This window comes from Rhipicephalus microplus, chromosome X, assembly GCF_043290135.1.
Source record: "Rhipicephalus microplus isolate Deutch F79 chromosome X, USDA_Rmic, whole genome shotgun sequence".
Taxonomy (NCBI): domain Eukaryota; kingdom Metazoa; phylum Arthropoda; class Arachnida; order Ixodida; family Ixodidae; genus Rhipicephalus; species Rhipicephalus microplus.
The window spans coordinates 222,874,429-222,899,553 of NC_134710.1; the positions used below are offsets into that span (position 1 = coordinate 222,874,429).

The 25,125-nt window shown below is 47.9% G+C and overlaps 1 protein-coding gene across 1 annotated transcript in view; it reads right to left on the bottom strand.

The window, feature by feature from the left end:
* LOC119176844 (luciferin 4-monooxygenase) overlaps nt 1-25,125 on the bottom strand; it is a 58,290-nt gene that overhangs the window by 11,856 nt on the left and 21,309 nt on the right. The window contains exon 5 of the mRNA XM_075876530.1: nt 8,344-8,512. Coding sequence (XP_075732645.1) covers nt 8,344-8,512 — 169 coding nt within the window. The remainder of the gene's footprint in view (nt 1-8,343; nt 8,513-25,125) is intronic.

A 25,125-nucleotide genomic window follows, 5' to 3' on the forward strand; every position in this document is an offset into this window, starting at 1 on the left:
GCGCGCGTCAGGAGTGAGAGAGAACTTTTCCGGGACGACATGAGGTATGCACGCATTTCTTTTCCGTCCGTCGGCTCCCTTTGTGTGGGGCTCGTTCGGACTTCAGCAACGACGCCTTGCGTCCTCGGCGAACGCTTAACTTTTCTCGCCCCCCCCCCTTTCGGACGCTAGGCCGAAGCGCTGTGCAGTGTCCTAGCGCGTGGTCATACTACGCCGACCCGTACCTCTCGGAAGCCAATGCGAGCAGAGTTTTTGTCCTCGCTCGAGAGACCGGGCCCTTTTGTCCCGTTGTCCCCGTGAAACACTTTTGCCCACGGAGACGTGCTCGCAGCACCCTGTGTCATACTTCTCACCCGTGGCGTGGATAAGCCCATTTGCTTTCCCGCCGCGCCTTTTGCAACAGGCTCTGGCTCTGTACTGCGTTTTGGTGTTTCCGCAGACAGTAAAGTGTAGCGATCTTGAGCAATACCGTGTTCTCGCCGCGGCAACGGTTAACGTGTGCCCTGCGGCTCGCAGAGACCGGTCCCACGCTAGTGGCCGTGATCCTTCGGGATACGTGTACAGTATCACTAAGACTGGTCTCGCATTATTGGCCATTCTTCTTCGGTATACGTGTACAATACAATCATGAAATGGCTGAGATGCTACGTGCACACACTTTTTGTGGGTTATTTTATTATACTTATAGAAAATATATCAGCACGTCCCTGTTTGCAGTTTGTGCACGGTTACTGCACTCGCTTGAATCAATTAAAATTTCTGTTGTCTGCTCGCAACACACGTGTTGCAATCTAACGTTACAGATGGCCACAACAGGTTCATTGGGGATTCGCGCGGAGTTACCATCATTTACATTTTGGTTCACCTCGCTTATCACTTGTCTTGAACGAAGCCGAGTGAGGTTTCCTGTTGTCGGTGCATCCAAGTGTAATCACAGCCGTTTTGGGAATTTGTCGCCTACCCTTCGCTATAACATTTAGAGTTCCCGCGCCTTCAGCTCCGAGTCCACTTGGCGTGTTTGTCTTTTTGCCGCCACTTCCCGCGAATTACGTTCGTTTTTGTCCATGGCAGAAAGAGAATGTTCCATGGTCGTCATCGGGTACCTTGCATGTGCTAACGCTCTCCTTTTTCATCGTCGTCAACGTCATCATCATTGCGTATAGTGCACCGTGCATGTGCTGTGCATCTGCCAATGAGCTTACTGTTCATTGTCATCAGTGTCATTATCATTGCCGGACAACGAACAAGCCTATGCCCTCAGGTGCTTCACCACTAAAATTGGCAGATTCGATGTATTATGAGAATTCATTTCATGCGGAACAGTCAGCTCTGCTTATGGAACGGAATAGAAAAAAAATTACGGCATATTCACGGGGTGAATGATGATGAATGGGCGAAGCTCCGGAGGGATTCATCGGTAAACTGTGAATCTTCCGTGTAATTCGCCCAGTCGATCATCATGTAAAGACGTGAGAAACGCTGTGTGTGTATATACACAAATCAACTTTTATTTGTTCTTAGACGATGGATGGCTTGCGATGTCCCTTGCCTCGCGCGCTCGCACATCGGGATTCTGTCGGCGAGCGCACGCTGCTGCCGCCTTGCGCTCTCTCCGCTGTGCAGCCTTATCCATCCGGCGACTCCGAGCGCGCGCCAACAGCGAACGGATTTTATTACAACGCTCCCCCTAGCGTACGTCGCCGCACTAAATCGAACGATTGCCTTCAACCAATGACACGCGCCATATGTGACATCATTCCTATTTTATAAGATCTCGCGTCTTTCATCAACTACAAGTACCGCTTTCTAGTTTATAACATCTTGCATCTTTTCATCATCAGCTACAAGTACCACCATCTAGTAAACACTACAAGAACTAAACGAGAGGTGGCTACATGGATGGATGGATGGATATGGCTGTACCCTTTAGATCGGGCGGTGGCTAGCGCCACCAAGCCGTAATACCTAATGAACCAAAAACTATATTTATTTTTTTTCCTTAAAAAGTGAGTTTGAGGATTCGTACTTTGCAGTGAAGAGTTTAATTTTCACTCGTGTCTTGACTTCAGCCACCAATCAGATAACCTCCTTCTGGTTAAGTCTACACGCTTAAAATTTATTTTGCCCTCCCGGTCCCTAAACCCCAGTGCTTTGAACAACTCTGCGCCATCATCCTGAACTATAGGGCGAAGCCCTTTACAGAACATTATCAAGTGTTCGGCAGTTTCTTCTTCCTCTCCACACGCACTGCATACTGTGTCTACCCCTTCGTATTTGGCCCGATATGTCTTGGTTCGCAGTACTCCCGTCCTGGCCTCAAACAGTAGAGAACTACCGCGAGTATTATCATAGATCCTTTCCTTGGCAATTTCTTGCTTAAAAGTGCGATAGATCTCTAATGCGGACTTCTTAATCATGCCCATTTTCCACATGTCAGTCTCCGTTTCCTTCACTTTCTTCTTAACCGATAGTTCTTTTTGGTTTGGCCACCTGCTGTTTTCTAAGTATTTACCAGTCAACTTCCTGGTTCGCTTCCTCCATTTTGTATCGACATTCTTCATGTACAAGTAGCTGAAAACCTTCCTAGCCCAGCGCTCTTCCCCCATTTCTCTCAATCGTTTCTCAAATTTTATCTTGCTGCTAGCTTCCCGGCCCTCAAATGATGTCCATCCCATATCACCTTGTACTCCCTGATTTGGTGTATTCCCGTGAGCTCCTAAAGCAAGCCTACCTATTCCACGTTGCTTAATTTCTAATCTTGCTTGAACTTCTGATCTCATGCACAAGACCGCATTGCCGAACGTCAGTCCAGGAACCATGACCCCTTTCCATATTCCTCTCACAACATCATACCTATTGTAATTCCACAGTGCCCTATTTTTCATGACTGCTGCATTCCTGTTACCTTTAGTCGTCATGTATATTTCGTGTTCCCTCAGATACTCGGTCCCATTGCTTATCCATACGCCCAGATATTTGTATTTATCTGTTATCTCTAGCGTGACCTCCTGTATTCTAAGCTCACTACCTTCGTTGTCATTGAAAATCATGACTGCTGATTTTTCCTTACTGAATCTAAAATCTAACCTATCTCCCTCATTACCGCAGATGTCCATCAAGCTCTGCAAATCTTCCTTGTTGTTGGCCATTAGCACTATATCATCTGCGTACATTAATGCTGGTAGTGCCTGATCAATAAGTTTTCCTTGTTTGACTAAAGAGAGGTTGAAGCCCAGTCCACTTCCCTCTAATTTTGCCTCTAATCCTTGTAGGTACATCATGAATAATAAAGGTGACAGGGGGCACCCCTGCCTAAGCCCCTGTTTTACCTCTGCAGGCTTGGATACCTGTTTTTCATACTTTATAACTACCTTGTTACCTTTATAGATACCCTTTAAAAGATTAGTGACTACATGTTCCACGCCTAGTGTGTCCAGTATTCCCCACAATTCCTCTTGAACCACGCTATCGTACGCTCCCTTGATATCCAAAAATGCTAGCCACAGGGGCCTGTGTTCCTTTTCTGCTATTTCGATGCACTGCGTCAGTGAGAACAGATTGTCTTCCAACCTCCTGTGTTTCCGAAACCCATTCTGCAGTTCCCCCAGCACCCCCTCATCCTCTATCCACGCCTGCAGTCTTTCTTTTATAATTTGCATCGCCAGCCTGTAGACCACTGATGTCACTGTTATAGGACGGTAGTTGTTTATGTCAGCTTTGTCCCCCTTTCCTTTATAGATCATGCTCATCCTGCTAAGTTTCCATCCATTGGGAACTTCCCCATCGATTATTATTTTGCTCACTGCCTCTCTCAGAGCCTGCTTAGATTTCGGACCTAATGTCTTTACCAGCCTAATTGGAATGCCATCTGGGCCTGTTGATGTACCACCAGGAACCCTTTTTTCAGCCCTTTCCCACTCTTGTTGTGAAAATGGAGCCATTGCACTACTTGATTCGTCCTTGACTATTGTGGTGCATAAAGTACCTCTTTGTTGAAATTTTTTTGTCACCCTTGTTCTTATATATTCAATAGCTTCGTCCCCTTCTAGCCTAGCACCTTGGGCTGTAGTTATAAAACTCTGCTCTAGGCTCGTCTCATTTCTTAGGGAGTTTAGATGGTTCCAAAATTTCGCAGCTGCCTTTCTATCTTTTTTATGTAGTTCTGTCAGCCACTGAGCTCCCTTCCTTCTAATCTTTTCATTGATCAGAAGGGACGCATCCCTTCTACAGCTTAAAAAGGTTGCCCATTTTCTTTCAACATCATCTGTCGGTTCACCCCGCTGCTTAGCATGTCTGTGTTCCCTAGAGGCTTCCTGACGTTTTGCTATGGCTCTCTTAACTTCCTCGTCCCACCAACTTTTGGGTTTGTGTCTTCTTTTCCGGGGTGATTTGTCACGCGTCTTAGCAAGCTCTAGCTCAAAGAGCCTAATTAGATTCGTGTATGTCCACACTGTCTTATTATCCTCCGTGATTACTTTCTCAATTTGTTTAGTGGCTATTTCAATTTGCCTTTCTGTATAAAAATTTTCCTGTAGTTGCTCATCTTGTCTCCTTCCCACTTTCACTGCTCTTCCAAAACTTAGCTTGATACGTTTGTGATCGCTACCCAGACTTCTGGAGCCACCTTCATCTATGTGCATTCCCCTGAGCTTATCATACATCCTATGTGACATCAGTGCATAATCTATCGTCGACTGAAGCCTTCCTACCTCCCATGTTATTTGCCCTTCACACTTCTCGGTACTGTTGCAAATGATCAAATCAAGCCTTTCACACATATCCATGATCATTTTGCCTGTCGGGTCAGTATACCCATCTATATCTTCTATGTGCGCATTCATGTCTCCTAGTATAATCATCTCGCACTCTCTTCCTAACTCCTGAATGTCCTTTGATATACACTCTACCATTGCCTGGTTTTCATCTCTGGCCTTTGCTCCCGTCCACAAGTACACGAAACCAAGGAGTGTCATTTGACCTGCCACTTTCCCTTTTAGCCATAAATGTTCCTTGCACTCCTGCTTGACCCTTTGCCAGTCTGTACTTTTATGAATGAATGCCCCAATACCACCCTTCTTTCTGCTGCCTTCTGTTCTATTACAATATTCCCACGCGTAGTCCGGATTGTTCGGAGGTTGTTCCACGTCCCTGAGATGTGTTTCTACAAAACCGTATACCATCGGCCTCTCTTCCCTTAGCTGTTCTTCTATCTCTTCCCACTTCAGCCTGTTCCTACCACCCTGCATGTTAATATACCCTATGTCTGAATTGGCTCGGCGCTCGTGGCTCCGTCTATTTATGCCCCGGACTCTACCTATCTTAGATATTGGTGCCACTTTGGAATCGTATCTGTCCATACCACCTGTCGAAGAGTCTCCCTGGTTGTTTTCCTCGTTACTAGCTATCCTGCCCCCCGAAGGGCTCGCTTGCCCCCCAAAAAAGCTACTGCGCGTCCTGCAAGTCGCCAACCCACCTCATGACCTAGCCGCCCATCGAAGTGAATTCTGTCTCGTTGAAAACCCCCCCACCTATGCACCTCTCTGTTTATTTCCACCACCTCAAAGCCTTTCTCTCGACTCATCCGCCATATCTCTTGGTTTGCGTTGACCACCGCTCTTTGCAGGTTGCTATCACGCACCGGTACCTCCGGTATCGTGCATATAACTACCTGTACCTTAGGAGAAGTGGCGCGCATGTCATCGACGCCTTTCGCCAGTGTGGCTGCTAGTCCTTCTGCATCTTCATTGAGGACATCGTTTAAACCGCCTGAAATTATCACGAGGTTTCGTCTATCAGCTGTCGTTTTGAGCTTTGTGCTCGCTTGCCTCATGACTGCTTCCAGCTTGCGTCCTGGGAACGCTCCTACCGCAACCCTCTTGTCACCTCTTACCCTCTCTTTGATGGCTTCTGTGCATCGATTTAAATTCGAGTCCCCGGCTATTATCACATGCTGTGACTTTTCAGCTGGAGGGTTCTGTACCTGGGGGCTACTTGCACCTGTGACGCCTGCTGCTTTGTTCCCTCCCTGCCCCACCACTACCTCGCTGAAGCTGGGCCTTGCGACAGTTGAACCGGCTAAACCTGTTTTTTCCAAACTTGCTTGCTTTTCCTTCTCCACCGTTCTGGTTGCCGGTTCCCTACTGTTCTCTCGGTAGGTCGCTTCTTTGTTCAGCTTCGCTAGCGCTTCCTCGGCGGACTTCAGTCTTTCTCCCAATGCCCTCGTTTTCTCTTGCTCTGTCGCCACCGCAGTCTCGAGCTCGGCGATTCTCCTCAGCAGTTCACTCTGGGCAACCATCATTTTCTCTATTTTTTCCTCGACCTCACATTGCCTACACTTCGCGTCAGCCTCTTCTCCATCCGCTTCTACGCTTGGGTCCACTTTCAAACCCACTCCACATCCTGAACACTTTACAGTCTTTTTAACCATACCTTTCTTACACCAATTGTCCCTATACTCAATAATTACTAAACTCGAGCCCTGCACTTCGAAGAAAAAAAAAGGAAAGTCTAAGCTCTACTACAAAAACTTGCGTGTTCAATGTACGCGCACCTCCCCCACGGGGTGGCAAAAAAAACCCAACAAAAAAAAAACAAAAAAAATCAAACACACACACCCGCACTAACTAATAAATACCTGGTGTCTGGCCCCCGAAAAAGCCGTACCATAAAATAAGTACTACGAAGATTTCAAGCGCTGCCTTATAATTATAAAGACAAGCTCAAAACATGCAAAAACACTTATCTGCGCAGTCGATCCGGAGCGCTCAAAAAACACGTCCATCCACCTTGACAGCCTGAACTGAACCCCCTGAACTGACAGCCTGAACTGAACATACAGGAGACGGTACCGCCATCTAGTGAACACTGCAAGAACTAAACTAGAGGTGGCTACATACAGGAGACGGTACCGCCATCTAGTGAACACTGCAAGAACTAAACTAGAGGTGGCTACATACAGGCTACAAGGGACGCACAGCCCACGCCCTAAGGAGCTTCGCCCCTAAAATTAGTCAGGTCCATCGGGGCGCGAACTAGCACGTAGAGGACTGCTCCCACTCTTATAGACAGATAGCTTTTCGGCCACATCGCGGGCACGTTGGACTGCCCATATAGCTCTGCTGTCAAATCCGGACTGTGCCAAATCCGGACGAAAGGCGAGGCACGGTGTTGTCCTCTTTGCTTTCCGTGCCTCGCCTTTCGTCTGTTTCTTCTAGAACCTTCGTGCTCGCACTGCAGCCCTTATTACTCCTAAGGCAAGCCTATCTATTCCACGTTGTTTAATTTCTAATCTGCACGAGTAGACCGTAGTCTACTCGTGCAGCGCCACCACGCGGCTAAGCCGAGCGGAGGAGGAGTGTGTGCTCGACAGCCTGAAGAGAGCGTTCTCCCGGGCACTGGAAAAAAAAATAGAGGAGGCACTGCTTAGATGAGCCAGCGCCTCCTCTATTAGGGTGAGCACGCATTTCTTTTCCTTCCGTTGACTCCTATTGTTCGAGGGCTCGTCAGACTTCCCCAACGGTGCCTTGCGCCCGCGGCGAACGCTCACTTTTTGTTTCCCATTTTGAACACTAGGCCGAAGAGCAGTGCGGTTTCCGAGTGTGTGGTGATACTGCGCCGACCCGTATCTCTCGGAAGCCAACGCGAGCAAACTTTTTTTTTTTTTTTGCCTTCGCTCGAGCGACTGAACCCTTTTGTCCCGGTGTCCCGGTGAATCACTTTTGCCCACGGAGACGTGCTCGCGGCAGCCTGTGTCGTACTTCTTACCAGTGGCGTGGATAAGCCCACTTGCTTTCACGCCGCTCCTTTTGCAACGGTTTCTGTACTGCATTTTGGTGTTTCCGCAGAGAGTAAAGTGTTGCGACCTTGAGCAGTACCGTGTTCTCGCCACGGCGATGGTTGATGCGTGCCCTGCGGCTAGCTAAGACCGGACCAACGCTAGTGGCCGTATTCCTTCGGGATACGCGTACACTACAGAGTTCACCAGCTTGATTAGTCTAATCAATTACAAATAAAATGAGAGCGAATGTGCAGTATTCAAAATGAGTAAGAATGAAGCATGTAACTTCAGTCAAGTTACATGGTTAGGGTTTACGGGCACTTGGGTCTCAGGCGCCCTAAGTCACGCGTGCAATGTAACTTGGCTTACAGCACACCATTGTGTTGAGACATTTCAGTTACTTCATTAAATAAAAAACAGCTTTTTTCGATAATGTAACATCTTCTAATAGATACAAATTTTGTGGTGTGGATTTTAAACCAGAAGCCGACAGGAAAAAGTATGGTGAGGTGAAACTGAGCCGAAAAATTTTTGAGTTTGCCAACGAGAACGAACAACGGTCTGACCTTGTGCTTCTTGAAGGCGGAGATGAGCCAGTCCACCGGTTTCCCAGGCTGCCCTATCACGGTGGTGGCTCCGAGGCACAGGAACGTTAGTGCGGTGCGAGAAGAGCTGATTAAAGTCAGGTGCCGTGGGATGAGGGTCACGTCTTTGTCATCCACTGCTTCCGTAGCCCTGCGTGTTTGGAAGGTATTATGTCACAGAGAACATGCAACGACCTATTGTACAATGCTTTTAGAGCTCCCTTTGCCTTTGGGTGGCCATATTTTCTAACAATATACCGAGCGTCGTAAGCGGCTAAATTCCTTATTACGGATCTAGCGCAGTCGCCGTTTGTGGATCCAGTAAACTGGCACGACCATTCAGGGAAAGCAGACGCACTGCCTTCGCTAGATATCGGCTCAGTTTTAGCTAGGCCTGCAGTATTCATGATGAAGCAGTGAGCGAAACAACTTTATTAGGCTCAAAATAGACGCGAGTAAACGCAACGTTCTTCGGCTATGCCCACTCGGGGACCTTATGGCCCTCGCGCAGGCCCTCTGGTAAGCCAGGATTTGAGAGGTCAGGACCTGAGTCTTAATGAGCTTCTTCATTTCCTCTTGCATGAAAGAGAGACTGGTTGAGGGGCAGCCCCCATGACATGCTCGAAGTCCGCATAACCACCACGCAGAGGGCAGTCCGGGCTTGGGAATAATTCGAGGTATATTGTGTGCAATGCGGCAGAGCTCGGGTAGGTGCTTGTTTATAGCAGTCTGAGAGTGTCAGCTTCGGCCCTGCACAGCGAGTATTGTGGCAGGGGCAGCACTCTGCTTGAGAGGAAATGGTACTTAATGCATGTCTCATTGTACGAGAGGAGAGGCTCGGGTCGCCCAAACAATGGCGCGTTACCCAGCACACGGTCACGGAGCAGCTGTCGAGAGAGTCATGGCAAAAGAGCTTCATCACCAAGCACGCAAGGATATCGCGGCTCTTCACTTTTCTTCAATGCAGTTCTCACAGAGCCCAGAAAAAAAGCGCTGCCGGCAAGAAGCACTGGAAATTCCGCATCCGTAAACCACTCGTATGAGAGACTTGTTCGCAAAAGGAAATTTCAGCCATTCATGACTATGGTCATAATAAAGAAGGTGGCCAAAATGATAAAAATTCCTTACAAAAGATAAGGCAAGCATTCATTACATTTTTCTTTATTGATAACTTCTTGACTTCAGTGAAAGAAGAAAAAAAAACACTCCCGTTATTTCTGTGTTTTCACTGCCAGTTGGCTTTATATCATGCTTTGATGAAACGTCACGAACGAACCGTACGTCGAGCTGCCTATATTCCAGCCCACAACAGCTGCTCGAGCTACGTAATTTAACTTTGTGGCACATCAATTACCTTCATTGATCTATGTTCGTTTCCTGTGCGGGCACGTCCGGCATTTATTCTGCAACATTCCTCAAGTAACGATAGGCTTCGTCAATCGTGTGCGAGTTTCCCGTATTTAAGCTAGGCGGGCTTGGTGTTCTCTTGTAGGGTGAGCACTATAATAGGTGTTTTTACGTTGGCTTCAATGTTTAAAAGATATTTGAAAGAATAGATTTTCTCGTAAACGTGAACGTGAAAGATAATTTCGAAAGAATCTTGAGCTTTGGGGACTTCCAGAGAGAACGCGGTACCGTAATCAGCCCCCGTGCGTATTGCGTACAACCATGCCGCAAGGAGAGTTCGCGCAGCACTAGCCATTTCAAACTATCCTATCCACCGGATATTTGAGTGCCCACTAGGCCAAACATCTTTTCTTTTCCTCATTGGCGCCGTACCCAATTCTCGTCCGCAAGGTGCCACGCGCAGTTGCGCCTGTAGGCTGCGCACTTTGTAAGGGTGGAGAGCTTTAAACCACCCACTTGTTGCACAATTCAGATGCCTTAACGCCTGGTGCGATTCTATGATTCTGTCAATATTACGTGCGTTAAGGACAGCTTCCACTACGTGACGTTTGTTTATTTTTTAATAATTTTTATTTACACAATACTGCAGGCCCAAAAAATGGGCCCAGGCAGGGGGCGAATGTACAAAGCAATGGTATTATACAAGGCAAAAGGCAAACAAGCATTAGTAAGTCAAGAATACATATTGAGCAAAAAATAGCACTAATAAATGTAAAACAAAAACAAGCATGAATATAAAAAGTAACAACACAGTGAAATAAATGCAAAGTTTTAACATATTTCCAATTAGGGCGGCGTTGATAAGAGCGTGTCATACGTGGTTACGCATATACACGTGAAAAAATAAAGAAATAGAACGATTTTAAGAAGTAGTAGATATAAAAACACGGAATCGCAAATAATTGAAGGTATACAATTTCGAAAGCAAATTAAAGCTGTGACGTGGCTCAGTGGTAGAAGACCTTCCTCCTCGCAGGCAGCCTGGGCTCAATCCTCACTCCGAATCAAATTTTTATTATTTATTTTATTTGCATGTTTCTTGTTTTTTTGGACACGGACAAAATGATGATTTTTCGCTCACAACCAACGACGCTAACACCGACGGCGAGATTTCAGCAAAATAATCCATTTATTGGTATCACGTAAAATGTAAACTGGTAGTGGCGGCGTACGTCCATAACTGTTAGAACCACGCAAATCGATAGCCATTCAGCTAAGACTCATACGTTAGCTCTCAAAGTAATTAATTTATTGGACATATTGCGATTGGCTCATTGCGGTCAAGGAACCTGTCAGACATGTCCACTTGAAATATAGATCTGAGGGCAACGCAAATTTTCGTATATGCGTGATCAAACTTGGTGGTATAAAAATGCACAATTGTTTCAGACTCAATTTCTTAAAAAAACAAAAAAAAAACAGAACACTCTTTTGCACATTCAAGTGCGAAATCGGAACATGCATTACGTAGCACACTTCGGAAACGAATATCCCGATACTGGAGGTGCCATCGAAATTCGTTTAATATAGGTATACGCCTTCAGTGATCGACTACAATAATTAGTCAATTTTTATATGAGCTGAAAAGTAGAGAATTCAATAATTGACTGTTTGATTTAAAAAAAGTGCTAAGCTTTTACACACATGCGCAATTTATCGGACTATCCATTAAAGAAATCTTCTTTCTCGGAAAGCCCATTTTTAAATGTTATTTAGTATACCGGTAGAAAAGGCCGGATTACGGCTTAGGGGACACGGATCTCGTGAACGGACTGGTTATAAACGAAATGTATCGGCGCTTTCGTCCCCCCGTCTGTAACTGGGGTCCACCCTTGAGCTATAGGAAACACAGATTTCACAAGCGATGTAGTACGAAGCCCGCACCAAAACCCGCGAAATGCGTACGCAGTTGCTCGAGCCCGGCTCCACATCGCCACTTTTTCATTCGCTCCCCAAAAAATGGTCTTAGTAAGATAGGCTTCATTTCTGAACAAGTCTAACAGCGCCCACTGAACAGCGAACGTGAAAAAAAAAACAAAGAAAAGTGCTGGAGCAGTCGAGCACAGCTTGCAAAAAGAAAAAAAAAAAGACATTTCTCATGAGCTGTGAGCACGAAAATAGTTTGCTAAATCACCGAATTTTTATGCCACCATTTTCGCCACGTAATGTATTTCGCTCAATGCCTCCCAGATATGTCAGTATATATATATATATATATATATATATATATATATATATATATATATATATATATATATATATATATGAGATGTAACAGACAGTAATGCCAAGGAATGTACAGGGGAAGTTATTAAAACCAATGGAATGTAAATAAGAAGAAAGAAGAAAGAAAAGTGGATGAAAAAATTACCAGCTGCTCACAGCTGGTAATTTTCATCTCATTAATATTGTGTTAAAACACGGAAATACGAGCCCTTAGGTATACACTTCTCTTCCTTATATATATATATATATATATATATATATATATATATATATATATATATATATATATATATATATATATATATATATATATATATATATATACCGGGTGTCCAAGCTCTAACTTGACCCACGATTAAAAAAAGCCCTATACAAAAATAAAAAGCCCTATACACTCCTGTTCATAGAGTAAGCCGCCGCCAACGAGGCCTACCGCCTGAGACACCAACCACTGACGCAGCGACTATGACTTCGACACAAGATCCCATGCAAGCTCCGACACCTTCCACGCCGATCTACTGCACCGTCCAGAACCCGCTCATGCCTAGCCCCTTTCACGGAGCGCAGCATGAAGATGTTGACGACTGGCTGAGTGAGTTCGAACGTGTCGCAGCGATCAATTACTGGGATGATGCCGCGAAGCTCCGGAACGTGTACACGTGCCTAAAAGACGGTGCCAAGACGTGGTTTTTGAACAGGGATGATGTTCTGACATCTTGGCGCGAGTTCCAGCGTCGCCTCCTGGAGACCTACAGGAGTCCCGACCGCCGCGAACGGGCGGAGCGTGCACTTCAATCACGCATCCAGATGCCCAACGAGACCGTCTCGATGTACGTCGAGGACATGACACGGCTTTTCAAGCGAGCGGATCCTGCTATGGCAGAAGAAAAAAAGTTGCGCCACCTCATGCGTGGTGTGAAGGAACAACTTTTTGCTGGTTTGGTGCGTAGTCCCCCCAAAAGTGTTGCTGAGTTCCTTACTGAAGCGGCAACAATGGAGCAAGTACTGCACCAACGGTCTGCCCAGTTTGACCGTCAAGTGAATGCTGCCTCAACTCCCGAGATTTTCGCCACCCCTGGGAGCAAGAGCCCCGAATGGATTCGCGAGATCATTCGATCTGTCGTCCGGGAAGAAATGGAAAAGATGTACGGGACAAGGCAAATCGATGTTGGGTCTATCACCAGTGTCATCCGCGACGAGGTCCAGCAGGTGCTGCACGCCCATCGTTTTCCGCCCACGTCGGTTGATCTGGAAACGGCTCCTGTGTCTACTGACAGTCGCCGTCGTACGTACGCGGAAGCCTTGCGATCTGCCACTCCTCTTTCGGGTCAAGGAGTCCCGATCCAGCCAGTGCAGCACGTCCCGATCCAGACAGTGCCGCACGTCCCGATCCAGACAATGCCATACGTCCCGATCCAGACAATGATGCCGTCAGTCGCGATTCAGTCAGCGCACGCTGATTTGGACATCTATAGTCGCCGTACACCGACGCGCAAGTCTGATCTCTGGCGTACGCCAGACAGACGACCCCTCTGCTATCACTGCGGTGAGGCTGGTCACATTTACCGCGAATGCCCATACCGGCAACTTGGACTGCGCGGATTTTCCGTCAATTCCCCTCGTCCACGAACTGGTCAAAGGCCAAGGGATATCGAAGAATATCTCGCGCAACAGCGTACACCCTTTACACGACGGCAATCGCGGTCACCATCTCCGAGGAGACCCGCAGCCACTGGGCCACGTTTCGGGGTGACGGCACGGGAACGCTCCCCGAGCCCTCGTCGGGAAAACTGAAGGCAGCGGCCTTCGGGGGCAAGGTCGCTGGGACTCAAAGTGCGGAAGACCTCCCATCGATGCTTGCACGCAACGCCGAAGGCATTTCGTCAGAGAATAATCGCAGTGCCGAAGAAACGCCGACATCCGCATCTGAACTTAGTGACCGCGTGTCGCTCGACATACCTGTGCTGGTTGACGGTCTTCAGGTCAGTGCATTGGTAGACACTGGTGCAGACTATTCGATCATCAGCGGGAGGCTAGCGAAAGATCTCAGAAAAGTGATCACGCCGTGGAATGGAACGCGAATTCGAACAGCTGGAGGACACGTTGTAACACCGCTGGGTCGCTGTACCGCAAGAGTGAAAATTCGTGCGTCAACGTTTGTGCTCAGCTGCCTCGTTCTCCCCGACTGTTCGCGTCAGCTGATTATCGGCATGGACTTCCTTCGGGAATACGGTGCCATCATAAATATCCGTGAGCGCATCGTGACCTTCTCGACTCAAGGCGCAACAGATCGAGACGCCGATAACTGCCGTAGACTTGCGCTGCGTGTTGCTGACGACAGTGTGACGCTGCCACCTCGAGCAACTGTTCCCATCGAAGTCACTTGTGAAGACTTCCAAGACGGCGACGTGGTGGCTGAAAGCAACTTATCACTTCTGCTGCTCCAAGGTGTATGCGCCGCCGGAAGTGTAGTGCGCGTCCGTGACGGACAGTCAACGATACTAGCTACTAACTTCAATTACGAGCACCGGCATCTTTTCCGTGGAACCACCCTAGCCTATGGAGAACCTGTTGCCGACGTCACGGAGTGCTTCGCGTCCGAGGAAACGCATGAGGATAAGGAATTTCTAGACCACATCGACATCAATTCGACGCTGTCAGACGAGAGAAAGGCTGCACTTCACGACCTTTTAAGGGAGTTTAGATCTTGCTTCGCCTCTTCTTCTAAAGTCCGTCAAACTCACCTCACGAAGCATCGAATTATTACCGACGATGACGTCCGCCCCATCCGGCAGCAGCCTTATCGCGTTTCTGCCAAAGAACGCGAGGCTATTCAGACACAAATAAAAGAGATGCTCGATGACGGGATTATTCAACCATCCAGCAGCGCTTGGTCCTCGCCAGTCGTTCTAGTAAAGAAAAAAGACGGAACGCTGCGATTCTGTATTGACTACAGGAAGCTTAATAGCGTCACAAAAAAGGACGTCTACCCGCTTCCACGAGTAGACGACTCCCTCGACAGGTTACGACGTGCGAAGTATTTTTCGTCCATCGATCTAAAGAGTGGCTATTGGCAAATTGAAGTGGATGAACGAGACCGAGAAAAAACCGCGTTTGTGACTCCAGACGGACTTTACGAATTCCGAGTTCTTCCCTTCGGCCTCTGTTCTGCACCAGCCACTTTTCAGAGGATGATGGACACAGTTCTCGCTGGCTTGAAGTGGCAAAGCTGCCTTGTCTACCTCGATGATGTGGTCATCTTTTCCAAGAGCTTTGAAGAACATCTGAAGCGTCTGAGAAAGGTTCTGGAAGCCATTCGCACAGCTGAACTTACGCTGAAACCCCAAAAATGCCATTTCGGCTATGAAGAGCTGAAATTTCTGGGACATGTCATTAGTGCAGATGGAGTGCGACCTGATCCAGACAAAACTGCTGCTGTCGCCGCCTTCCCTGTCCCATCAGATAAAAGAGCAGTACGCCGTTTCCTCGGCTTGTGCGCATATTATCGCCGATTTATCGCCAACTTCTCTAAGATAGCTGAACCTCTTACGCGACTCACCCGAGATGACGTACCCTTTACTTGGGGCGTAGAACAAGGTACAGCGTTCACAGAGTTACGACAGAGAATGCAAACAGCCCCTGTTCTTGCCCATTTTGATGAGGACGCTGCTACAGAAATTCATACAGATGCCAGCAACGTCGGACTTGGCGCTGTCCTTGTACAACGACACGGCGGCGTTGAGCATGTGATAGCTTACGCCAGTCGTACTCTTTCTCGAGCTGAGACCAACTATTCTACGTCAGAAAAAGAATGCCTCGCAGTCGTGTGGGCGACGACCAAATTTCGGCCTTACCTCTACGGTCGTCCCTTCAAAGTGGTGACTGACCACCACTCGCTCTGCTGGCTGGCAAATCTCAGAGATCCATCCGGCCGTCTCGCACGGTGGAGTTTGCGTTTGCAGGAGTTTGACATTACGATTGTGTACAGGTCAGGGCGCAAACACGAAGACGCCGACGCGCTTTCTCGAGCACCTGTGGGGAACGCTGTCAGGGGCTCCGAAGATGAAGATGCCTTTCTCGGAGCAGTTAGTGACTCCGAATTTATGTCAAAGCAGCGGGCAGACGATGAATTACGCCCAGTCATTGATTCCCTGGAAGGCCGCAACTCTAAGGTCCCTCAACACATTGCTCGCGAACTGTCCTCTTTTTGTCTAAGAAGAGGCATTCTTTACAAGAAAAACGCCCGTGGTAGCGACAAGGCTTTCCTACTCGTTGTTCCTACCGACATGCGTGATGAAATCCTTCTGGCGTGCCACGACGAGCCCACGTCAGGACATTTGGGCTATTCGCGAACTCTCGCCCGAGTACGCCAACAGTATTACTGGCCGCGACTATCAACTAGTGTACATCGATATGTGAAAGGCTGCCGTGAGTGCCAGCGCCGCAAGACTCCGCCTGTGAGACCCGCGGGCCTGCTCCAGCCGATCGCACCACCACGGACACCGTTTGACCTCGTGGGAATGGACCTTCTGGGGCCCTTCCCTTTGTCGTCCTCTGGGAACAAGTGGATTATAGTTGCGACAGATTATCTCACGCGTTATGCTGAAACAAAAGCGTTACCCCGTGGCACGGCCTCTGAAGTCGCGCAGTTCTTCGTGCACCAAATCGTCCTACGGCATGGTGCCCCGTCATGCGTGATTACGGACAGAGGGACGTCGTTTACAGCACGAATGATGGAGGACATTTTTAAACTGAGCTGCACAAGTCATCGAAAAACAACGGCTTATCATCCGCAATCCAATGGACTGACAGAGAGGCTTAACAAGACCATAGCGGACATGCTGTCAATGTACGTGGACGTACAACATAAAACCTGGGACGAGATTCTTCCATACATCACGTTTGCTTATAATACGGCAACGCAAGAAACAACGCGATTTCCGCCTTTCCGACTTGTTTACGGACGCAACGTGCGAACCATGCTCGATGCTATGCTTCCGTGCGACGAAAGCAATGAACTTGCTCAAGATGCTGAGCAATACACTCAATACGCCGAAGAAGCTCGTCAGCTAGCTCGCATAAACACCAGGCACCAACAAGATGCAGACGCGCGACGTTACAACCTCCGCCATCGAAATGTCACCTACCACCCTGGGGACCGAGTGTGGGTGTGGATCCCTGTCCGGCGACCAGGCTTATCCGAAAAACTCCTAAGCCGTTATTTTGGACCGTACAAGGTTCTTAGACGAATCACAGATCTTACCTACGAGGTATTTCCGGACGGCGCAGCGTCTTCTCGTCGACAGCTTCGGCCCGAAACCGTGCATGTCCTTCGGCTGAAGCCCTACTTCACACAGTAGCCCTTGTGGTTTCACGTGCTACGACATGCCGTGACATTGCGTTGCCGCTGCTGTTTGTGTTCTCGTGTGTTTTTGTGCCCTTTCTTTTTGCGCTTGGCGGAAGCGTTGGCGAAACTTCCTCATTTGCGCTGCGAGTAGTGGCACTCTCCCTCTTTTGGTTCTCTATATCTGCGTGTGTATACCTTCATTTTTTTATTTACGAGCATCGAGTCGATGCTTTCAAAGGGGGGGACTATTGCCACATGGTTTGTTTGGGTGAGATCGAAGAGTGAAAGAAGACAAAGACGATCTCTCTGAGCCGCTGCTTGAGTAGTCGACTAAACGAGCCCATTTTTTATCAAGTTTGTCGAGAGTAACGTGACAATATATACCGGGTGTCCAAGCTCTAACTTGACCCACGATTAAAAAAAGCCCTATACAAAAGTTTTATCAGTTGTATATTAATGATGGTCATCTGTACATACTACTTCTATGTTTTGGAACTTGCTCCTTTTGCTCGCGGCTTGTCCTACGAAGGTGGCCGGCGTGTGCACCAGTGTTGCCAATGTGTACACTTCTGCGGTCGCGCTTAGCGTCGCCTCTCCGGTGATTCCAACAATGCTCGCGCGCCGCCACCGAAGGCGCTAGGGTGCCTCGATGCACGTGCCTCGGGGTGGCGCGCGTCGCGAAACCCTACAAGGCGTTATCAAGGCGTCGGGTTTGGATGGCTTGCGCGCTCGCCTCATCGAAGTGGCTTTTAAAGAAAGAGGAAGGGGTGGCAACTGTATTTCTCTCACCTCAGCAACTCTCCTTGGGGGATTAGTGGGGATAAAACACGAATGTCAAAGAGAGAGCAAAAAAGAAGGGTGTCAGTGGTGTTTGGTTAGGGTGGCTAGAAGGGGAGGTGTGCTGAGCGCGGCGCCCAGCTACAGCGGAGGGTCATGGCCTCCGATATTGCGGGCGTGCGACCACGCCGCCCGCCTGCAATCTCGGAGGTTATGGGAGGGTGGTCCTCTTTCGCGTGATTACCGCTTGGGCACGACATAGCGCTACCGTCTGGGGCGGCGTCAGCGTTTCCGCGGAGAGAGGCCATTCTGTTTGTCAGCGGTTGCCAGGGTTGCCAGGTTTTTTTTATTGTTTATTTCATTTTTATGCATCGTTCTCAATTTTTGGGCCACGCAATGATTATTTTCGCTTAGAACCAACGACACCGCCACTGCACTTTCTGCGAAGTTAGCGCTTCAAAGCTATCGCGTTAAAACTCAGAGGTGCTGCGGCAGGCAACCGGCGCAAATGATCACTCGACTCCTGCTCAATTATTCATCATCATCAGGTACGTTTATATATTAATGTACTCATATATACTTCATCGTAAAGGCAGTTCATGGAATGGTACGTCTCTTATAATTTCGACACTTGCAAGTGCTTCAGCTTTTCTGTCTTGAGGTTTCTCTGTCTGACTAGAATCCACTTCCTTCTGAAGGGTCTGAATCAGGAAATGATCAACAAGTAATGCAGTAGAATAAAGCCTTACGTGGTGTGATAAAAAGCGCGGAAACAGTCAAGATCATTCTGTTGTACGCAATGAAGTTTGTTTACCTCGTAATATGGTGCATTTAGTTATTTGGTTACTGAATTGAGCATGAAAACGCTATCGAACGTTGCATTACCACGTATGCTATGGTTTAATATACTGATTTGGCTAGTGTGAACCAAGTTATCTCCTTTGACGCGTATGGAGGCCTACGAATGAAATGAGCAAAGCACGCATCAGCATAATTAAACTGCGCTTTCACCCTAGTAGGGCATCAATGTGACATTTCCAAAAGGCCTAGCTATTTGCTTTCTGTTGTAAGATAACTTGACTCTGTATCTCATATCCGAAAATCCCACGGTAACAGCAGCAGAATAGAAACTCTGCGGTGCTAAAGGACTACATTATCAAAGAAAGTTGTATATATTTTGGTAACGCGTTCCGACTGCAGTGAAGCTTTGTCCCAGCCGAGCGCACAGAACGGACGCGATCGCTCACGGCACCCCTGACCACTGCGCCGCTCCACGGCATTCAGGTGAATGGCGGCCAACTTTTATTGTTGCCTGCTCATCCCACCTCCGCTTTTAGCCACCATAGTTTGGTCCGGCCACGCGCGACCGCGTGCCGCCTCGGAGCCGAGAGAAGAAAAATAAAAACCGTCAGGCAGGTTGGCAGGGCGAGGATCGTCGCTTCGTAGGCACAGCAGCACGTGACAAGTTCCTACGATCAGTGTTAGGCACGGATACCAATATCCTCGCAAGCTGCCTCAGCTGCCTGCTCTCAACCCCGTTAAAAAAAAACGACTGATAGCTCCATGTCTGCCATTAATGAGCGTTAGACACTTGACTCCCAGCAGCAACCAGTATGGCATAAAGGGGCAGGTGGTTAACGTGCCGATTGACGTCACCAACACTGGGCAGTGACGGCCGCAGAACGTGCACAACAAAGCTGCCTTTCATCATGCGCCAACCCGTTAAAAAGCCTTGATACAGAATTGTCCTCGCCAAGAAACGTCCCGTGCACCTCCGAGCAAACTCCTTTAACATCATTCACTTTATGGATATGTCGGTAATTTTAGGGGTGAAGCTCCTTAGGGCGTGAGTAGTTCCCTCCTTTGTAGTAGTAGTAGTAATAGTAGTAGTAGTAGTGATAATAGTAGTAGTTGTTTTTGTTGTTGTATGTAGCCACCTCTAGTTTATGAATTGCTCAATAAATGGCGTTGTGTGTATTTGTCCTTTGTGTGCTTTATGAACAATTTACGTGCTGTGGGGGAGTTAAGGAAAGATAGAACATGTTCCGATTGAATGTGGTGATATCCACCCAGGTATACGTGAGGGTACAAGCTTACACGAGGCTTTGGGTTTCAGGGAAGCACTTCGAAAGCTGAACACGTCCGCGATAGAAGCATGTAAGAGATTGTTAGAGTGCTGGTGGCAGAAAAGTAGAGATCAAGGACAGAAATAGTGGGAAAATGAGGTAATTCTGCTTGAACTTCTGAAGAGGCAGAGAGATGGAACAGAAGTTTATATTTTTTCTTTGTTGTAATAACATCTATTTATTCCAAGTAGATGGGACATTAGGCCAACATAAAAAGAAATATTTATTTTGGTTTTTTTGTCTTGCGAGCCGGGTGGCACACGTGTCACCGTCCCGTTATAAAGGGACGCTCATAGCATCCATCCTTGTATATTATGTGTATATGTCTTATAGGTACGAAGTCCTTCAAGGTCGGTGGAAAGGTGTAATGGTTTCAGGGCTGACATTTGGAAACTCATTGGTGTGCATGAAGTCAGAAAGAGATGTAAACCAAAGGACTGTGGGACGCCTCGCGTTGGGTGCTGATGGGAAGATGATGAATGAGGCTGTAAAGGAGGATATGGGATGGACAGAGTTAGTATGAGGCAACCATTAACGGCGTGTTGTGTGCAGCGCAGCTAATGTGGCTGCTGCAGAGCACGGAGTTCCTGACCCGTCAACGAACGACGCCGATCGGTTCCGCGAAGGCGAACGCGGAAGACCCGCGCACGGGAAAGAAAAGATACTCCTGTGTTCACAGGGTTTACGTGCGGAGCCGTCAAGGTTGCCCCCGTTTGGGACTATAGAAGGGGAGGTTCGGGCTTGGACGCGGGCAGACGCCTGAGTGCTGGAATAAAGCGTATCTTCACCGAACGACGGCTCTTCCTTCGCGCTGCGACCGGGCACTCGGGTCATCGAGGAGCGCCCATTCCGAACCTCAAACACCTTCCCTCCTTAGCTAATGTGAAAGTTGGCTGAAGGGTAGGAAATTAGCTGATAGGGTTTGAAGTAAGCGAAGCTCAGAGTAAAATGAGATGGAGAGAGGCTAAGGAAAATGAAGGAGAGTAGATGGGCCGGGAAAGAGTTCAGGTATCTGTATAAAAAGAGCGTGGACATAAAGTTGAGAAAAACAACTAGAAGGCTCACCAGTAAATATACGGCTGACAGTGTGAGCGATATGGCAACAAGGAGCATTAAGCGAAAAGTTAGAGAGGCAGAGAGGACTTATTGGATGACAGCGATAGAAAGGAAGCCGGCTCTCAGTAACTACTGAAAAGGGAAGATCGAAGTAAGGCGGGACAGCTTTTGTGATAATTCAAGGGGAAGCGCTTTACTGTTCGAAGCGAGATCGGGTCGCCGTATAACACGTAGTCATAAAGCGAGATTCAATAAAGAGGAAGAACAATGTACATGCTTTGGGGGAGCTAAGAAAGCGATGGAACACGTTCTGATTGAATGAGGCGACATCCACACAGGTATACGTGTGAGTACAATTATGGGGCTTTGGGTTTTAAGGACAATCATGGAAAGCTGAAAACATCCGTGATATAAGCAAGTAAGAGACGGTTAGACTATTGGTGGCAGAAAAGCAGAGATAAAGGACAGAAATAGTGGGAAAATGAGGTCACTCTACCTGAAGAGGTAGAGACAGAACATAAATTTATTTATTTTTTGTTACAGTAAGATCTATTTAATCGGAGCAGATGAGACATTAGGCCAACATAAAAAGAAAGTTTTCATTTTTTTTCTCTCATGAACCTGATGGCACACATGTCACCTCCCCATCATAAAGGGGGCGCTCATAGCATCCATCCATACATTCTTAGAAATATTATCACTATAGTCGGTGACAACCTAAAAATAAATACGTGCTCTGCCCCTAGCATTGCAGCGTGCCTGTCATTTATCTGTGGAACAGTGCAGTGATTGGCGATTTCCGCTCTTCTCATCTGCACTTTTTTTCGCTAAGAATGGAGATAATACGCATATTATAAATACAAAAATTTCATCGTTCTTTGTTAACACGTTAGGTTAGGCGGAGCAGTGAAGTCGCAACTTTTGATGAAATTTGCCAAGAAGTAGTGTTTTTCGACCGCAAACTAGAGAATCGAACACGTACCTGTGCAGACAAGTCTTACTCATGAAGTATGCGAAATCTGTCTTACGTCACGTAAATAACTGATAGCAATTCTGTGGGCCATTGATGCAAATTCTACCTGGGTGGGATGGTTACCACTGTGGGTGGAGCCAGGGTTGCCACTGGCCCGTGGCAACCTAAATAAATGAATGGCAATATGACGAACTTTCTTCAATTTTCGACTGAGGAGTTCAATAAGTTATGCATTCTATATTCAGTGTCTTCAAAGCGACTGGGTGACAACATTGTTTCTGATTTTTTCAGTTTAACATCCACCATACAAAGGCACACTTCACACGCAATTCAGTGTATCTGTACTGTACTTATTTGTCTTGTAAATCTCCTCACTTCACGCAGATCCTGAAGGCACTCCAGTTTTGATGCGTCCGCCAGCAACCTCCTAGCAAAATGCAATTCAATGGAATGCTTTCTTAGGGAACTTAAGAGCTTTAATCTTCTCTTAAGTTCGTTTTTGAATAGGCTAGGTGACTGTTAGGTGGTATGTTAAGGCCACAGTACCAACTATACTAAATAGCTCGTCAGCTTCTTCACTGTTGTCGGATCCTCTAATTTGGTATGTAGAGTTTAAAGTTGTTATTAAAACACTTTTTGGGCCAGTCGAAAGTTTGGGTTCTTTAGGCAGCCTTCATAGGCACAAGAAACTGCACTGAGGCGGATGTGTAGTGTACGCCTGTCACAGAACGAGCGCTAAAAAAAGAGCGCGCCGCCAAATCCTTGCGACAACGGGCGGCAGAAACGCCGCGAGGTAAAAAGAAAAAAAAAAGAAAGCAAACATCCAGGGCTCCCGGGCGCGCGCTCTCCCCGCAGAAGCACGGCTTCGCAGACGATCCTCCTCACCCCACATCGGCGGCCCAGCAAGACCGCGATTTTTCTAGAACGAGGGAGGCGGGGTCAGACCGAGTGAATCATCCTCCGGAGAGGGCAGTCGAACCGTCTCGTGCCTCTCCCCAGCCTTCGCTGCGCATCGCGCCGACGAAACGACAAGAAACATCTGGAATGTCGCGCGCAAGGTATTTAACCGAGCGGCCGAGACGAGAACGCAGGAGGTGACGGAAGTTAACGCCAGAGCGCGTAGGGATTCCGCCGTGGAGTCGGCGAAGGTTCTGCCCGTAGTGACGGAACAGGAGGAGACGGAAGTGAGCGCCAGAGTGCGTAGAGAGTCCGCCGTGTAGTCGGCGAAGTTTTTGGTCCGTAGGGACGGCTCGAGCTACAGGCAAGAGCGTGGGTTTACCGCTATCGAGCGAAGACGCGGGCAACAGCTGCGTGTGTGAAGCCGACGGATTTCCGGCGAAGAAGTTTGAAGCTTGGAGAGTGGCCATTTGAGGACGCGAGGTTTCCTGGAAGAGAAACTTCGAGAACTACGGAACGACAACAACGCTGGACTTTGAGTGAGTGATTCTCGGAAGAGTATCATTCAGACTTTTGATCCAAGGACTTTGGACTGAATAGGTTTTATATCTCTTTAGTCTTTAAGTGTCTTGGTTGTTCAATGCATGCGACTGCATTGTAGTGCGTATTGTTGTCTGTGTCCGTTGTTTCAATTGTGGCTGATTGTACTGTGTAGTACGTTGTTTGATTGGTGACGTATTGTATGTAACTATTGTGGAGTGTGCATACGTGTGTATTGTGTTTTGATCTGCCGTTAATGAGAATATAATTTTGTTTGTTTATCAACTCTCGGCTCTGACTTGTTCTTTGGACCACAGCCGGCGTCCGCTGGCGCGCCAAAAAGGACCACTTCTAAATTGTCCACGCTTTCGTGGTGCGATTCGGGGGGTCGATACTTCGACCCTTGGAATTAGCCCGGCGATTGCCTCCCTAATAAACGGGACATGTGTGACAATTAATCTGGCGTCCGCGATACAGGACCTTTTGGTGCACAGTGTGTCCAAAGTAGTGAGAAAGAGCCTCGAGTTGTTGATAGTGCTATCGGAACGATTTTGAGTGTTGTTCAGTGTTCTCGTTGACGAGTGCAGTGGAGTGTTCCGATAGACTGAGTGAGGCAGATACTTTTTGCACGCGGCAAGGTTTTATTTGCGAGACACGATGGATCTCGAAAAGTTAGTTGCTCTTGGTGAGAAGATGGGTCTTTCTGGCGCCGAACTACGGAAGTGGGTCACCCAGAAGGAAAAAGAAGAAAAAGAGAGAGCTAAAGAAGAAAAAGCAGCTGAGTTGGAACGAGAGAGGTTGGCAGCTGAGAGAGCGAAGGAAGAAAGAGAGCAACAGTTGAAGTTGGAGCTGGAGAGAGAAAAGCGGGCGGCTGAGAGGGCAAAAGATGAAAGAGAAGCGCGGATGGCTGAAAGGGAGCGGCAGCGGCAGCACGAGATGGAACTCGAGCGGCTCCGTTTGCAACAGCGAAGTGAAACTCCCGTCCAAGCTAGAGTTGAAAGCAGCGAACGGGAAGATAATGGTTTCCGCTTGAACCCAAGCAAGCTGCTTGTAGCGTTTGATGAAAGGAAGGACGACCTTGACGCGTACCTTCACCGATTTGAGACGATTGCGAAGAGCCAGAATTGGCCGGAACATCAATGGGCAACTGCTTTGAGTACTTGCTTAAGTGGTGAAGCGCTCAGTGTGTACGGTAGGCTGACGCCGACCGATGCAGCCAACTACGCAAAGGTGAAAGCGGCTTTGTTGAAGCGATTTAGATTCACTGTGGAAGGATTCCGGGACAGATTTCGGACAGGAAAGCCAGCTGACGGTGAGACAGCTACGCAATATGCCGCCCGACTTTGCCATTATTTCGACAGATGGATTGAACTTTCAGGGACAGCGCAGGAGTACGATGAGCTTAGAGAGCTGCT